General features: G+C 42.4%; 1 protein-coding gene across 2 annotated transcripts in view; it reads right to left on the bottom strand.

Moving 5' to 3' along the window:
- si:ch211-127i16.2 (probable flavin-containing monoamine oxidase A) overlaps positions 1–12,173 on the bottom strand; it is a 46,670-nt gene that overhangs the window by 23,295 nt on the left and 11,202 nt on the right. For both annotated transcript variants that reach the window (XM_052525725.1, XM_052525724.1), the window contains exon 8: positions 1,036–1,136. In XM_052525725.1, coding sequence (XP_052381685.1) covers positions 1,036–1,136 — 101 coding nt within the window. The remainder of the gene's footprint in view (positions 1–1,035; positions 1,137–12,173) is intronic.

Below are 12,173 nucleotides of genomic sequence, written 5' to 3'. Positions count from 1 at the left end.
TTGGAGGGAGCTGAAAGTCCGTATTTCCCAGCGACAGCCCCGAAAACTGAAGGATCTGGAGAAGGTCTGTATGGAGGAGTTGGCCAAAATCCCTGCTGCAGTGTGTGCAAACCTGGTCAAGAACTACAGGAAACGTATGATCTCTGTAATTGCAAACAAAGGTTTCTGTACCAAATATTAAGTTCTGGTTTTCTGATGTATCAAATACTTATGTCAAGCAATAAAATGCAAATTCATTACTTAAAAATCATACAATGTGATTTTCTGGATTTTTGTTTTAGATACTGTGTCTCACAGTTGAAGTGTAACTATGATACAAATTACACACCTCTACATGCTTTGTAAGTAGGAAAACCTGCAAAATCGGCAGTGTATCAAATACTTGTTCTCCCCACTGTAGTTATGTGTTGACCTTATTGTTGATATTCCCTCTATGTTTACAGGTGCCCAAGAGATCCCACTGTGTATATTATTATTATATTATACAACGGGTGGTTCTAATCCTGAATGCCGAATGGTTAAAACCGCATTCCAGCTGGTGTCTATCCCACAAGTTATAACCTGCTAAATCTATTATGTTAAAATGCTATTTACACAGTTCCATCTGATTGTGCAATGTACTGTCTTATCATTCCAGCCAGGCAATTTATAATCTTGATTTCCACTATAAAAAAAAGATTATCTCACATTTATTTTAGACTAACATTTTGTTTTTAACAAATCATGTTCATATACAGTACACACTGAGGATATATTTTGAACATTATATGAGAAAAGCCTTGTTATTATCAATGTGTGTCAAGTCTCTTATGAGCCAAAGGTGTTAATAAATGGTGTTATTGACTGTGTGTGTGTGTGTGTGTGTGTGTGTGTGTGTGTGTGTGTGTGTGTGTGTGTGTGTGTGTGTGTGTGTGTGTGTGTGTGTGTGTGTGTGTGTGTGTGTGTGTGTGTGTGTGTGTGTGTGTGTGTGTGTGTGTGTGTGTGTGTGTGTGTGTGTGTGTGTGTGTGTGTGTGTGTGTGTGTGTGTGTACTGACCATCTGGTAGGTGATGACAAACTTCATCAAGTGCCCAACAGGCATGTTCTGTGTGAGGTGTTCTCTCTGAATGGGTAGAGCAGGTTGGTAGTGGATCTTAGCTGGGGAGACGGAGAAATATATGGAGATTGGGTTCTCAGGAGAAAGGTTATGACTTGTCACTATGCTATAATTGACGTCAGAGGGGAGAGAAAATATGCTGAATCGAGAGGTTGTGCCTCTCAGGGTTTTGGAAATCCTAATTCCGGTGGACAACATAGAAACAGTGGAGAGAAATGGACAATGGGACCAGTGAGAGAGAATAAGATAGTGACTGAAAATAGAGGTGTAGAGAATTAAGGGACAAAGATAGAGCGAGCGATACAAAAGGAAAAGAGAATACGAGAGTGAGAGAGTGAGAGCGAGAGGAGGAGAGGAATAGATAACACGCATCACTTTGGTTAACCCCTGTATTGATCAGAATGGGCTTTAGTTTTTGAATCATCGACCAGCACTCAGGTAAATTGGATACAATACCCCAGTGACTGCCTGCATGGCTATCTCAGAAATGGCCCTGCACAGGAAATCCCTGCGATTAAACACTGCTGGGCTGTCGGTTTGCCTTAAAACTGTGGATGCAGTAACCAGTAACGTTATTTACATTTCAAGATCCAACTTGTAGTGTTCCTTTGTAAAGACAGATTGAATAACTTCATCAGGACTGTACTGTCAAGGCGAGGGATATTGAATGTCTCTCACACACTGAGGAGAAGGCAGACAACATTGTCTGCAAAAAAGCTTGTGTAAGATGGGAACTACTGTTCTTGAGCTGTCGGTGTCTGTCAGAAACTATAAATGAAGGCCCTTTCTGCTAACAAAACAAAATAATAAAACACAAGATTGAAAAGTGGGTTACACCTTCTCTGACATGAAAATGACAAGGAAATCAATATTTTGGTAAGGTTTTGTTACATTACAGCCACATTTTGTTACATAACATCCTACATACCCCGTTATGACAATTCGGGGGGTTCGAAAGTTTTGCAAATGATTATACATTACCGTTCAAAGGTTAGGGGTCACTTAGAAATGTCCTTGTTTTTTAAAGAAAAGCCAATTTTTTGTACATTTAAATAACATCAAATTGATCGGAAATAAAGTGTTGACATTGTTAATGTTGTAAATGACTATTGTAGCTGGAATATTTTTTATATTTTTTAGAAAACCCGTTTGCAATTATGTTAGCACAGCTGAAAACTGTTGTTCTGATTAAAGAAGCAATACAACTGGCTTTCTTTAGACTAGTTGAATATCTGGAGCATCAGCATTTGTGGGTTCAATTACAGGCTCAAAATGGCCCGAAACAAAGAACTTTCTTCTGAAACTCGTCAGTCTATTCTTGTTCTGAGAAATGAAGTCTATTCCATGCATGAAATTAGCAAGAAACTGAAGATCTCGTACAACGCTGTGTACTACTCCCTTCACAGAACAGCACAAACTGTCCCTAACCAGAATAGAAAGAGGAGTGGGAGGCCCTGGTGCACAGCTGAGCAAGAGGACAAGTACATCAGAGTATCTAGTTTGAGAAACAGATGCCTCACAAGTCCTCAACTGGCAGCTTTATTAAATGGTACCCGCAAAACACCAGTCTCAACGTCAACAGTGAAGAGGCGACTCTGGGATGCTGGCCTTCTCCAACTCCTAAGACACCCTGACGTCATCAGATACGCGACACCGGGACTACTTCTATGGGCTCTATTCGTATCGTATCTAACGCAGTCTGTTTGTACAGTAAAATGTTTTTACAATTAATATATATACTTAATTCAATCATGAAGACCTCATTCTATCTTAGACTCCTCACAAGGGGCACCATAATGTTGTGTCTGTGACTAATCATTAAATGTGAAGACTGTTATTTTCTCTATGTGTAATTATTACTACGTGATTAAACTAGTCATGTAAACTTTAAATAACTAGGAAGTTGGGTCACCATGGGAAAATGTTTATAGAGTCTCTATTTCCCGAATCAACTCTTCAGATATTTTCACATCTTATTGATTAGTCTTCTATTAATGTATCATTACTACCTCATCAGTTCTCATTACTGAACGTCGCAAACCCTTGGATATCTGCACAAACCCTAGCCTAAATGATGAATCAGCAACATACAACATACATAACAAACTAACAGTAGATATTGGTTACTAACACAATGCATTTATAAGTCCCTAGTGGGCTAAACCAGTATGATGGCTTAGTAGACAAAGGAAAGGGGTTGTGGGATGCTCAAGAGCGGGAAACTTATAGCTAATAACAACACTCATAGAAATTGCTAATACTTTACATGAACGACCGCTCATTCAAAAATAAATTGCAATTTACATATTTACGAGTGTATGTCTTGTTGTCTCTCCCTGTGGTCGCCCGTCCGTCTGCTGAAGAGTCAATCGGCAGAAAGTCTCTGGTTGTGTTCATAATGGATACGTCAGGCATACAGATGGTTGTTGCATAGAATAGATGCCGGTATTGTCGGTATTCTCCTACTACACTTACGTACTTTCCAGCTGCAGACTAGTAATTATACGTCTAGGGTTTACTCTTATTCTGCAGTGATCGATAGTCTCAGAGTTTAACCATTTCAAGCCGTGTAGCCAAAACTACAGCTGTCTGGTCTCCGTGGTCTATAGAGTTGTAGTTCTTAACCATGTCAACATGTAGCCTCAGCTCCATATTTTCTGGTCTAATGGTCTATAGAGTTGTAGTTCTTAACCATGTCAACATGTAGCGTCAGCTCCATATTTTCTGGTCTAATGGTCTATAGAGTTGTAGTTCTTAACCATGTCAACATGTAGCCTCAGCTCCATATTTTCTGGTCTAATGGTCGATAGAGTTGTAGTTCTTAACCATGTCAACATGTAGCGTCAGCTCCATATTTTCTGGTCTAATGGTCGATAGAGTTGTAGTTCTTCACCATGTCAACATGTAGCGTCAGATCCATATTTTCTGGTCTAATGGTCGATAGACTTGTAGTCCTTAACCATGTCAACATGTAGCCTCAGCTCCATATTTTCTGGTCTAATGGTCGATAGACTTGTAGTCCTTAACCATGTCAACATGTAGCGTCAGCTCCATATTTTCTGGTCTAATGGTCGATAGACTTGTAGTCCTTAACCATGTCAACATATAGCCTCAGCTCCATATTTTCTGGTCTAATGGTCGATAGAGTTGTAGTTCTTCACCATGTCAACATGTAGCGTCAGCTCCATATTTTCTGGTCTAATGGTCGATAGAGTTGTAGTTCTTAACCATGTCAACATGTAGCGTCAGCTCCATATTTTCTGGTCTAATGGTCTATAGAGTTGTAGTTCTTAATCATGTCAACATGTAGCCTCAGCTCCATATTTTCTGGTCTAATGGTCAATAGAGTTGTAGTACTTAACCATGTCAACATGTAGCCTCAGCTCCATATTTTCTGGTCTAATGGTCGATAGAGTTGTATTTCTTAACCATGTCAACATGTAGCCTCAGCTCCATATTTTCTGGTCTAATGGTCTATAGAGTTGTAGTTCTTAACCATGTCAACATGTAGCCTCAGCTCCATATTTTCTGGTCTAATGGTCGATAGAGTTGTAGTTCTTAACCATGTCAACATGTAGCCTCAGCTCCATATTTTCTGGTCTAATGGTCGATAGAGTTGTAGTTCTTAACCATGTCAACATGTAGCCTCAGCTCCATATTTTCTGGTCTAATGGTCGATAGAATTGTAGCCATTCCAATGTGGGGACTCCATCCCAGCGTTCTCTGACTTAATGTACATTTAGTTGGAAGTAGTTTTATACTCCGTGGGAAAAGGCGGTCCATGACGCCAACGTAATGTCTATGCTCATGTGGGCGTGGCCAATGATTTGTTTAACTTTACATGAAAACCCATATTTTCATATCACATTACATATTTTCACAAGTTGTTTCATGTTTAATCACATACGGTTCACAATATTTAGATGTAAACCTGACAGCTGGATAATGTACACTTTAAGAGATACAGTTATATGTGTTTCCTGTCCTTCATGAGATCACCAAATGAAACACACTTGTCATGACTGCCCTCTTAAGTGTCCACAGCCCCCTCCCACATTCTCAAAAATATAAATATAGTTGAATTATTCAAACCTTTGATGTCCAAGTGTCTCTCTGTGTTCCACAGTTTACATTCCAATCTTGACCACTACAGAGACTAGGGACAGCGTATTTTATGACCGACCATAAAACAGCCGACTTCCCGCTCTCCCTCTCTGCTCTACAGAGCAGACCCACTGTAACCTGATCCTTCAGATCGTCACAGGAGTTATGACACAACTGTACTAGTTGTTCAGGCTCTGGTCTTGTCCCATCTTGATTACTGTCTGGTAATACGGTCAAGTGCAGCAAAGAAACACCTAGCAAAGCTGAAGCTGGCTCAAAACAGAGCAACATGCCTATAACTGCACATACAGTATTTCCTGATTGAGTGTTGACGAGAGATTAAATGCTTCTCTTCTAGTTTTTATGAGAAATAATAATGCCATGAAAATTCCAGATTGTCTGCATAATGAGATGTTCGACAAGCATACTTTTGGTCATGTAGTGTATATCTATGTCCCAAATGGCACTCTATCCCATATTTAGTGCACTACTTTTTACCAGAGCCCATAAGGCCCACTATATAGCGAATAGGGTGCCATATAGGATCTAGGCTATGAATAAAAATTGTCCTTCAATATAGAATGGTTATTAATGCTTTTCCATGTCATAGTCTACAGAGACATGTCAATGTGTGAAGTGTGATGTGACAGCCAAACACACTATAAATACAGTTTCCATTTAAATTCAGCGTTAGTGAATGTGTGACACTTTCTAAATGTCTACTTTTTTTTTTCTAAACTCTACTTTTTGAACGAGCTGATTAACTTATTCAACAAGGTTATTCCAAAGGTATTGTATTCATGATGCATTTATGTATTTATGACTCACAAGTCCATGCTTCATTGGCAGATGGTGTAAAGATGGATAACTGGGGATGAATGTACCTTTGTAGCACCATGGTAATAACAATGATTTCATGAGTAAAGTGAGAATGGGCACAGAATGGGCTGATTACACATGCTACATACTGGCACAATTGCTTTCGATCATTCATTCGTCTCCTGATTCATTCATTCCTTGATGACTACCTCATTGAAATTGCAATAAGCTTTTTAAATTCTCTATTCAGTATTCTACTTGTCTCAAGAACACAGATACACGGTTGTGATCTGGTCAATTGTTATGGTGTGAAAATTACAGTGCTGTGTAGTAAGACAAAGCAAAATTATTAGTTAGTTACTATCCCCACTGCAATATTGCATTGTAAATGCAATGAACCCACTTCTTATACTCAATTACATTCACAACCACGTCCATTGCCACAGACCAACCAACAATCCAATGTCACTCAGTGGGTAGAGGATTAAGCATCAGGGGACAGGAAATGGGTCCAGTGTTTACAATAGAGTATTGCAGTGGGGCTTTATGGGTCAAGTCTGGGCCTGTGATCATGTGACTGCAGGTTTACAACTACATTCAGGTATTGGAGGTGCTTTAGTCGTGGTCTTATTACACAGCACTGTAATGTTCAAACCATGGCTGGCACACCAGAGAGCTGGAGAGGAGAGTGGACGGACAGGTTTAGTTCCAATCAGACACTTAAATGCATGATTTAACTAATCATCTTGCCACCTAAACTCACGGGCGGAAACTATAAAATAGGACAATAAAGAGTTTGATTAGTTCAACCGGGTGTTTTAATGCCTGGCCGGGGGAGAGGACTGCAGGAGCTATGAGCTACTGTACAGTCGTGGCCAAAAGTTTTGAGAATGAGGCCTGATCACCGGCAACGATGAGACAGCCTATAGGGAGGAGGTCAGAGACCTGACCGTGTGGTGCAAGAACAACAACCTCTCCCTCAACGTGATCAAGACTAAGTAGATTATTGTGGACTACAGGAAAAGGAGGATTGAGCACACACACCCATTCTCATCAACAGGTCTGTAGTGGAGCAGGTTGAGAGCTTCAAGTTCCTTGGTGTCCACATCACGAACAAACTAACATGGTCCAAACACACCAAGACAGTTGTGAAGAGGGCAGGATAAAACCTATTCCCCCTCAGGAGACTGAAAGATTTGGCATGATTCCTCAGGTCCTCAAAAGGTTTACAGCTGCACCATCGAGAGCATCCTGATGGGTTGCATCACCGCCTGGTATGACAACTGCTCGGCCTCCGACAACAAGGCACTACAGAGGGTAGTGCGTACGTTCCAGTACATCACTGGGGCCAAGCTTCCTGCCATCCAGGACCTATATCAGGCGGTGTCAGAAGAAGGCCCTAACAATTGTCAAAGAATCCAGCCACCCTAGTCATAGACTGTTCTCTCTGCTAACGCATGGCAAACGGTACCGGACCGCCAAGTCTAGGTCCAAGAGGCTTCTAAACAGCTTCTACCCCCAAGCTATAAGACTCCTGAACACCTAATCAAATGGCTACCCAGACTATTTGCATTTTTAAAAGTATTTTCTTCAAACTGCATTTTTGGTTAAGGGCTTCTAAGTCCTCATTTCACTGTAACGTCTACTACACCTGTTGTATCTGGCGCATGTGACAAATACATTTTGATTTGATTTGATGTTGTGCAAGGCCGACTCACACGCTCACCCACACACATTCACACACAGGCCTTGTATCTGTATAGAGCCACGATGAATAGTACATAACCCTCAAATAAAGTCAGACACACACACACACACACACACACACACACACACACACACACACACACACACACACACACACACACACACACACACACACACACACACACACACACACACACACACACACACACACACACACACACACACACACAGTCAGCCCTTCTCTGGCACTCTGTCTTAGAGTTGTGTGTTCTCTGGTCCGTCATGTCTTGGCGGCTGTGCGATTTATTCCGCCATCCATCTATCTTTTATAATGAGTGGAGTTGTCCTTTTTGCCTGTTTCTCAGCCATCTCAATGATTTATGAACTGTTGGGCTTGACTGCGTATTATTTCACTCTGCGGAAGATTGTGGAGCCAGGATAGGAGAGTTTTGGCTGTGTCTTGGCTTTTCAGAACATTGCTACATATTCATTTTCATACTCTAAATGTTTGATTTGCTTCAAAGTGTATTATACATGCCAAGTCGTTGTTTTGTTGTTGTCAACCTCAAAACTACTCTCTTGCTATCACTCTTAGAAAATGCCTGCAGTATGACTCAATAGAGTTAATTTGATCTTCATTTCTAGAACTGTTCTACTCTACAATACACACAGCTGTCCATGTCCTAAATTAGCATTTTTTTTTATATATACTTGAGTCTGTGTGTGTGTGTGTGTGTGTGTGTGTGTGTGTGTGTGTGTGTGTGTGTGTGTGTGTGTGTGTGTGTGTGTGTGTGTGTGTGTGTGTGTGTGTGTGTGTGATTATGTGTTTGAGAAGTAGCTAGGTCGCTTTGAGCATGGCAGCTGTTTGTGTGTGTGTGCATGTGTGTACGTGTACAGTATGTGCGTGCTTTAGTGTGTGTGCATGTGTGCACCGGGCCATGTGTGTCTTCATGCCTGCATGTATGTTTGTGTGTGTCTACATTTGTTTGTATGTGTGTACGTGCGCTCCTTTGTGTGTGTATGTGTGTTTATTTTCTGTTGTGGATGTGGGTGAATTAAGGTGCACTCTACATGGGTGAAATTAGGTTCTGGGCAATAAGCATCTTCCTCTAAGTATAGTTCTACCTGACTAAACTGGAATTTCAAATGGATGCAATTGGACTTGACTGGCAGCCAAGCGGCACAGCGCCTGATATTGCCATCTATCTTCTCCCCTCTCCAAGAGGAGCTTTTCTAATGACAGCAGGCTAGGGCAATGGCACAGGACCCGACAGATCTGCCACTCATAGTTAATTCATATGGCTTGTTTACACTGTAGGAAAATAGGTAAGAAATGCATTAGCATTGATTTTCCCACTATGACCCAAGCCTCATCCAGCAGGCTGAAAGGCTTTCAGACACGGTGTGTATAAGACTAAATCATGACTTATTTGGTATTGCACTGAAACTAGGAGTTATTGCGTTGAAGTGAAGTTGAAGTGATTGAAAAAAATATACAGTAGATATTAATCTCTCCGGGAGATTAAACCTTTGAAATCGGATTTGGTTATCAGTTTATTACATTGCATTGTAGTTAAGAAAAGGACATACTGGTACTTGACTGCATTTGTGCTGTATTTCTCTCCAGTTTCTTATCGCTTTTCTTCTGGACCCTGAGAGAATGTAGCAACAAAGTTGGAGATAGAAAAGGAGCAGTATAAACTCCTAGAGCACCCTTGCCGGAGGCTACGGTTAGATCGCAGTTCTGTTTCACAGGTCACTGTCAAAAGAGGAACTGGAGAGACCGATGTGCCAGTGATCAGGATAGAAAAACATTAAGGAGATAATTAATTAGTGAGAGAGCGAGAGAGAATAAGGGAGAGGAGAGAGAGAGAGAGAGAGAGAGAGAGAGAGAGAGAGAGAGAGAGAGAATGAGAGACAGGCTAGAGACAGAGTGATAACAGACTGCAGTGAATATTAGCTGAGGGAAAACGGAGTCACAATGAGTCAGGTTTAGGGAGCCAGTGGAGCAGAAGACTACCTTCTAAAGATGAGGTGTGTGTCTAGACTGGCAGACAGTATTACTGGAACGACAGTCAGCAATGATCGACTGTCACTGTTGGATTAGAGTGATAGGCCTCTACCGATCCGAGCAAAATGTACCCCAAGGAAAATTCTGTCACCCATTTTAGAAGTAATCTCTTGGATCTGTGTGGTAAGCCCAGAGAGACACAGACATCCCTTGTCTCCAGGGCTGTACAGTCGTGGCCAAGAGTTTTGAGAATGACACAAATATTCATTTTCACAAAGTCTGCTGCCTCTGTTTGTATGATGGCAATTTGCATATACTCCAGAGTGTTATGAAGAGTGATCAGATGAATTGCAATGAATTGAAAGTCCCTATTTGCCATGCAAATGAACTGAATCCCCAAAAAACATTTACACTGCATTTCAGCCCTGCCACAAAAGGCCCAGCTGACATCATGTTAGTGATTCTCTTGTTAACACAGGTCTGAGTGTTGACGAGGACAAGGCTGGAGATCACTCTGTCATGCTGATTGAGTTCGAATAGCAGACTGGAAGTTTCAAAAGGAGGGTGGTGCTTGGAATCATTGTTCTTCCTCTGTCAACCATGGTTACCGGCAAGGAAACATGTGCCGTCATCATTGCTTTGCACAAAAAGGGCTTCACAGGCAAGGATATTGCTGCCGGTAAGATTGCACCAAAATCAACCATTTATCAGATCATCAAGAACTTCAAGGAGAGCGGTTCAATTGTTGTGAAGAAGGCTTCAGGGCGCCCAAGAAAGTCCAGCAAGCGCCAGGACCGTCTCCTAAAGTTGATTCAGCTGCGGGATCGGGGCCCCACCACTACAGAGCTTGCTCAGGAAAGGCAGCAGGCAGGTGTGAGTGCATCTGCACGCACAGTGAGGCGAAGACTTTTGGAGGATGGCCTGGTGTCAAGAAAAGCAGCAAAGAAGCCACAGATATTCTGCACAAGGTACAGGGATTGGACTGCTGAGGAATGGGGTAAAGTAATTTTCTCTGATGAATCCCCTTTACGATTGTTTGGGGCATCCAGAAAGAAGCTTGTCCAGAGAAGACAAGGTGAGCTCTACCATCAGCCCTGTGTCATGCTAACAGTAAAGCATCCTGAGACCATTCATGTGTGGGGTTGCTTCTCAGCCAAGGGAGTGGGCTCACTCACAATTTTGCCTAAGAACACAGCCATGAATAAAGAATGGTACCAACACATCCCCTGAGAGCAACTTCTCCCAACCATCCAGGAACAGTTTGATGACGAACAATGCCTTTTTCAGCATGATGGAGCCCCTTGCCATAAGGCAAAAGTGAGAGAGCGTGATAACTAAGTGCCTCGGGGAACAAAACCTTGATATTTTGGGTCCATGGCCATGATGATGGTGTTGGAATCGTGCCTGACCGTGCAGTCATGAGTGAACAGGGAGTACAGGAGGGGACTGAGCACGCACCCTGAGGGGCCCCCGTGTTGAGGATCAGGGTGCCGGATGTGTTGTTACCTACCCTTACCACCTGGGACGGCCCGTCAGAAAGTATAGGATCCAGTTGCAGAGAGGTGTTTAGTCCCAGGGTCCTTAGCTTAGTGATGAGCTTTGAGGGCACTATGGTGTTGAACGCTGAGCTGTAGTCAATGAATTGCATTCTCACATAGGTGTGCCTTTTGTCCAGGTGGGAAAGGGTAGTGTTGAGCGCAATTGAGATTGCATCATCCGTGGAGCTGTTGGTGCGGGCACAGGGACTATGGGGGTCTCCTTGAAACATGTTGGTATTACAGACTCAGACAGGGAGAGGTTGAAAATGTCAGTGAAGACACTTGACAGTTAGTCAGTGCATGTTCGGACTACACGTCCGGGTAATGCGTCTGGCCAAGCGGCCTTGTGAATGTTGACCAGTTAAAAGGTCTTACTCACATTGGCTGCAGAGAACGTGATCACACGGTCGTCCGGAACAGCTGATGCTCTCATATGCATGTTTCAGTGTTACTTGCCTCGGAGCGAGCATAGAAGTTATTTAGCTCGTCTGGTAAGCGCCAGCTCTACCCTTTAGCTCAGTGGAAATGTTGCCTGTAATCCATGGCTTCTGGTTGAGGTATGTACGTACAGTCACTGTGGGGACGACATCCTCGATGCACTTATTGATAAAAGCCAGTGAATGATGTGGTGTACTCCTCAATGCCATCGGAAGAATCTCGGAACATATTCCAATCTGTGCAAGCAAAACAGTCCCCGGCCACTTGGAGCACCGCTTCTGGTTGAGCGGATTCCTGTTTGCTTATGTTAAGATGGAATACAGCTCATTGAGTGTGGTTTTAGTTCCAGCCTCGGTCTGTGGTGGTATGTAGACAGCTAAAAATACAGAAGAAAACTCTCTAGGTAGATAGTGTGGTCTAAAGCTTATCATGAGATGCAAAATCTTGACACTTCCTTAGAT

This window comes from Oncorhynchus keta, chromosome 9 (genome assembly GCF_023373465.1).
Source record: "Oncorhynchus keta strain PuntledgeMale-10-30-2019 chromosome 9, Oket_V2, whole genome shotgun sequence".
NCBI lineage: Eukaryota > Metazoa > Chordata > Actinopteri > Salmoniformes > Salmonidae > Oncorhynchus > Oncorhynchus keta.
This window is presented reverse-complemented; position numbering and strand designations above follow the sequence as displayed.